Raw genomic sequence first — 3,890 nt, forward strand, 5'->3', positions numbered from 1 at the left:
CCCCTCCTGCAGCATCTGCTCATCCAGGGCTGCCCACAGCGGGGAGCTGGGAGGAAAGCTGGGCCCAGGCCAGGCCAGGCCAGGCCAGCCTCTGAGGAGCCCTCCCAGTCCGGCTGCACGGGCCCCAGGCCTGGTGGGAGTGGGCCTTCGCCTTCGCTGTGAGACCAGAGACTAGACGAGGCCGCGTACGGAGGAGGTCCAGGGGTAGGAAGCCTGGAAGGGCAGAAACATGAGAGGGCTTGACTGCCAGCCACTGCCACCGCTCCCGCCACCAGGGCCGGGGGCCTGGGCATCCCCCTCACCTCACTCCAGGAAGGGTGACAGGCAGCTCAGCCACACTGCCTGGGGCGGGAAGGAGCCGGAGTGGCCAGCACCCCAGGACCCTGCACAGGAAGCCCTGCAGCGCCTGCAGCCTCCGCTCAGAGGGCTCCAGCCACTGGAAGGCCCCGGCTGCATCTGTCTGCCCAGGCGGGGCGGCTGGTCAAGGAAAACACAACCAGCCAGGAGGGAGCCCAACTGCATGCCAGACCCTGTGCCAAGTGCACGATGGGCACTGCCTCCTATCTCCTCACTGTGGCCCTGCCTGGGATGTTGACACCCAGTCAGCAGTGGAAGTTCAGGGAGGAAAAGGGAGCTGCCTGAAGCTACTCAGCCAGTAAGACAGCGGTTCTCAACCTGTGGGTCGCGACCACTTTGGCGGTCGAACGACCCTTTCACAGGGGTCACCTAAGACCATCCTGCATATCAGATATTTACACGACAACATTACAGTTATGAAGTAGCAACGAAAATAATTTTATGGTTGGGTCACAACATGAGGAACTGTATTTAAAGGGCCAGAAGGTTGAGAGCCACTGCAGTAAGAGGTGGAGCTGGATGAGCCTCACCCCAAAGACCTGTCTCATCCCGTTTCAGCCACTGCTGCCCCTCTCCGGGCCCAGAGCCCTCACTACCTGCTCAGAGCTCTGACTCAAGGCGTGAGCTTGGACCCATGGACACAATCCACTATCGCCCTTGGCCAGGCCCACGTGCTCCCCAAACCAGGATTCAGCGAGGCCTCGGCAGCTTGCGTCCCCAATCCCAAACTATAGGAGGTCGCCTGTGCCCACTCCTCTCTCCAATTGCACTGTGTTCCCAACAGGCACTAAGTATCTTGAAGCAAAAGCCTGTTTAAAGCCCAGAGGGCCCAGCTCACTCTCACCCTGGCCTTTGCACCATCTGTGCCCCGTCTCCTTTTTCACTTCTCTTTACCCGAACCCCTCATCCTGTGTGTCTCAGCTTTGATGCCACCTCCACTGGAAAGGTCCAGGTTAGGGGCCTCCTTGGGCCCCCTCAGCCCTCCTCAGTTCCCCAGTGAAGTGTAGCTGGCACCTCCGGCTGGCCACAGCCCGGAGCCTGGGTAGAGGACTCGGAGATGCTCCTGGAATGTGTGCCCGGCTTTCCGGCATTGTTAGGGCTGACCCACTTGTGCCAGTTCCCACGTACCCTGGGAGCCCAGCCACAACCCACCCATCTACACAGGCCCAGGGTCCGGGCAAAGGATACAGGCCAGGCCAGCCAGGAGGCCGCAGAAGAGCTGCAGGAAGGGTGGCTCGGAGGTGAGCAGTGGTGTCAGGGCAAGGAGCAACCACGGCAACAGCCACGGTGGCACTGCCCCATGGAGCCCTCTAGGGTGGTACCCCTGCCCTGATAGCATGGCCAGGTGGACGGGCATGTACCCGCAGCCACCAGCTGCAGCGGACACCCCGAGGCCTGCCAGCAGCACCGCCATTAGCCCGGCAGCCAGGGCGAGTAGGGTGGAGGCATGCAGGAACCGCAGCGTGCCCAGGTGGTACTCCTGCCGCCAGCCCAGCACGGGCAGGAGCAGCAGACTCAGGAGCAGGCTGGGTAGGGCCGTGTGACCCAGAGCATGGGTCAGCAGCCGGTGTGCTGGGAGAGAGAAGGGGCTTATGTGCCAGGTTAGTGGCCCCCACCCCCAAGGCTGTCCCAGGTGTGCCAGGCTGGGACTTGCCCTCTGCCAGGGCCACCCCCTAAGCCAGCCTCGCCTCCCCAGGAGCCAACATTGGCCCCTTGCGGACCGCTGCCAGCAGTCACCCAACGGCTTCCAAACACAATGGCCGCTGCCCCGCTGCAATGAACAGAACAAGCCAGACCCACCCTCAGGCTTCTCAAGAGCAATCAACCCTGATGAGTCACTTAACCTGTGGGCATCACTTAGATTCTTCAACTGTAAATGGAAGCTGCTGTTATTACGGGGAGCCGGGCACCCGGCTGCACTTTGCACTAGGCTGGGGTCACTCAAACTCCCATCCTCGCGCTTAGGTGAAAGCCTTAGTTCTTATTTCAAGAGAAAGACATCAGTAACGGGAGACTTCTGAAAAGAATTCCCACTCACAGGCTCCCACCCCCTGCTGGCTCTGCTGCCCTCCTTGGCTGTGGATGAGCTGGGCATGCTCCGTCCAAGGCTGCCCCTCCCGGGGGCATGCCGCTCCCACCAAGCTGTCTTGGGCCCTACAGCCTGTCTCCTGCCCCCTCCAAGGCCCAGGCAGCCAGCCCTCACCCTGCCAGGGGTCCAGCAGCAGCTCTGGGGCCAGGGCCAGGCTGGGACCGGCCCCCACCAGCCACAGGCAGCTCATGAGCAGCATCAGGACTGAGGAGGCGAGAGGCAGCGCTGGAGACAGGAGGCCGGGGGGGCCTCTATCATACATAGCTTGGCTGAAGGTGTCAAGGGCAGTGTCGGGGTTGTGTGCTATGGGTAAAGGAGAACAGTAACAGTTATTAGGGCAGCTCTTATCGGATGTCCTTTCAATTGCCCTCAATTTTACAGAAGTAGGAACTGGGCTGGAGGGACAGACCCAGCACCTTGGCCATAGAGGAGCTCAGATCCTAACCATGTGCTTGGCCATCTTTCCAGTCCACTGGCCTGTGTCTGAGGATGGGAACAGCCAGACCAAAAGGGCCCTGAGCCCTGATGAGCCCTAAAGAGCCCGAGGTGGGAGCACAGGGCAGGAAAGTTGAACTGGGGCCCTGGACTCCCCAAAAGAGGGCTGTGGCCTCCCAGGGCACATTCAGGGCCTCTCCAGCTTCCCTCCGGCTGCCAACCAACTACCTTCCTCCCTCCTACCCTCCACTGTGCCCAGCCTTAGACTTCCAAATGGCCTCGGCTGCCCTCGACCCAGGGGTAGAGCCCAGCCAATGGGCAGGCCGGTTAGGGAGGGGGTGGGGCAGAAGGGTTTGAGGAGGAGTAGGAGGAGCTCCCCGAGTGCATACAAAGTGACCCTGGACTGAGACATTCACTCCCACAAAGCCCTAAGCACAGCCCCCCATCCTACCCCCCACCCCCGTTTTCACAGGAACGTTCCAGTGTCCCCTTCTTCCCGCTGTGTACCCCCGGGCGAGCTTTCCAACCTCTGAGCCTCCACTTCCTCTCTGTAAAATGGGGATGAAGAGAAAGGCGTGACTAAGGCAGCCCACAATTGCTCATTTAACTGCAGCCAGCAGGCTAATTGTGGGAGGGAGGCGTCACCACCAGCCGCCCCAACACAGGGAGGCCTCAACACGAAGGCGGCGGCTCCAAACTGGCTCATTCAAACTCTGGCTTCAAACGTGCCCATTCCCTCCAACAGGGCGAGGCCGCTCCCCCCTTCCTCTCCCCTCACATCCAGCCTGTCCTTCAGGCCCTGGGGGGACCCCCTCATGCCTGGCCAGGTCTGTCTGTCTGTCTCAGGGGTCCCACTGAACTGACTTCACAGGACAGGAAGCAAAATCCTAGAGAGACAAAAAGGCTGCCTCATCCGCTCCCTTGCCACCGGGACCCTCCGCATCAAAAGCCACCTGCCAGTTTCCTGCAGAAAAAAATGGAGAAAGCTCCTGTGCCTCCATATGCAAAA

The 3,890-nt window shown here is 61.0% G+C and overlaps 1 protein-coding gene across 1 annotated transcript in view; it reads right to left on the bottom strand.

Moving 5' to 3' along the window:
* RHBDD3 (rhomboid domain containing 3) overlaps positions 1-2,972 on the bottom strand; it is a 3,318-nt gene extending 346 nt beyond the window's left edge. The window contains 7 exon segments of the mRNA XM_015562829.1: positions 3-81; positions 84-213; positions 303-456; positions 1,546-1,929; positions 2,561-2,725; positions 2,728-2,749; positions 2,892-2,972. Coding sequence (XP_015418315.1) covers positions 3-81; positions 84-213; positions 303-456; positions 1,546-1,929; positions 2,561-2,725; positions 2,728-2,749; positions 2,892-2,906 — 949 coding nt within the window. The 5' untranslated portion in view covers positions 2,907-2,972.
* Between the last annotated feature and the right edge of the window lie 918 nt (positions 2,973-3,890).

The sequence above is a fragment of the Myotis davidii genome, unplaced genomic scaffold (genome assembly GCF_000327345.1).
Source record: "Myotis davidii unplaced genomic scaffold, ASM32734v1 scaffold478, whole genome shotgun sequence".
Lineage (NCBI taxonomy): Eukaryota > Metazoa > Chordata > Mammalia > Chiroptera > Vespertilionidae > Myotis > Myotis davidii.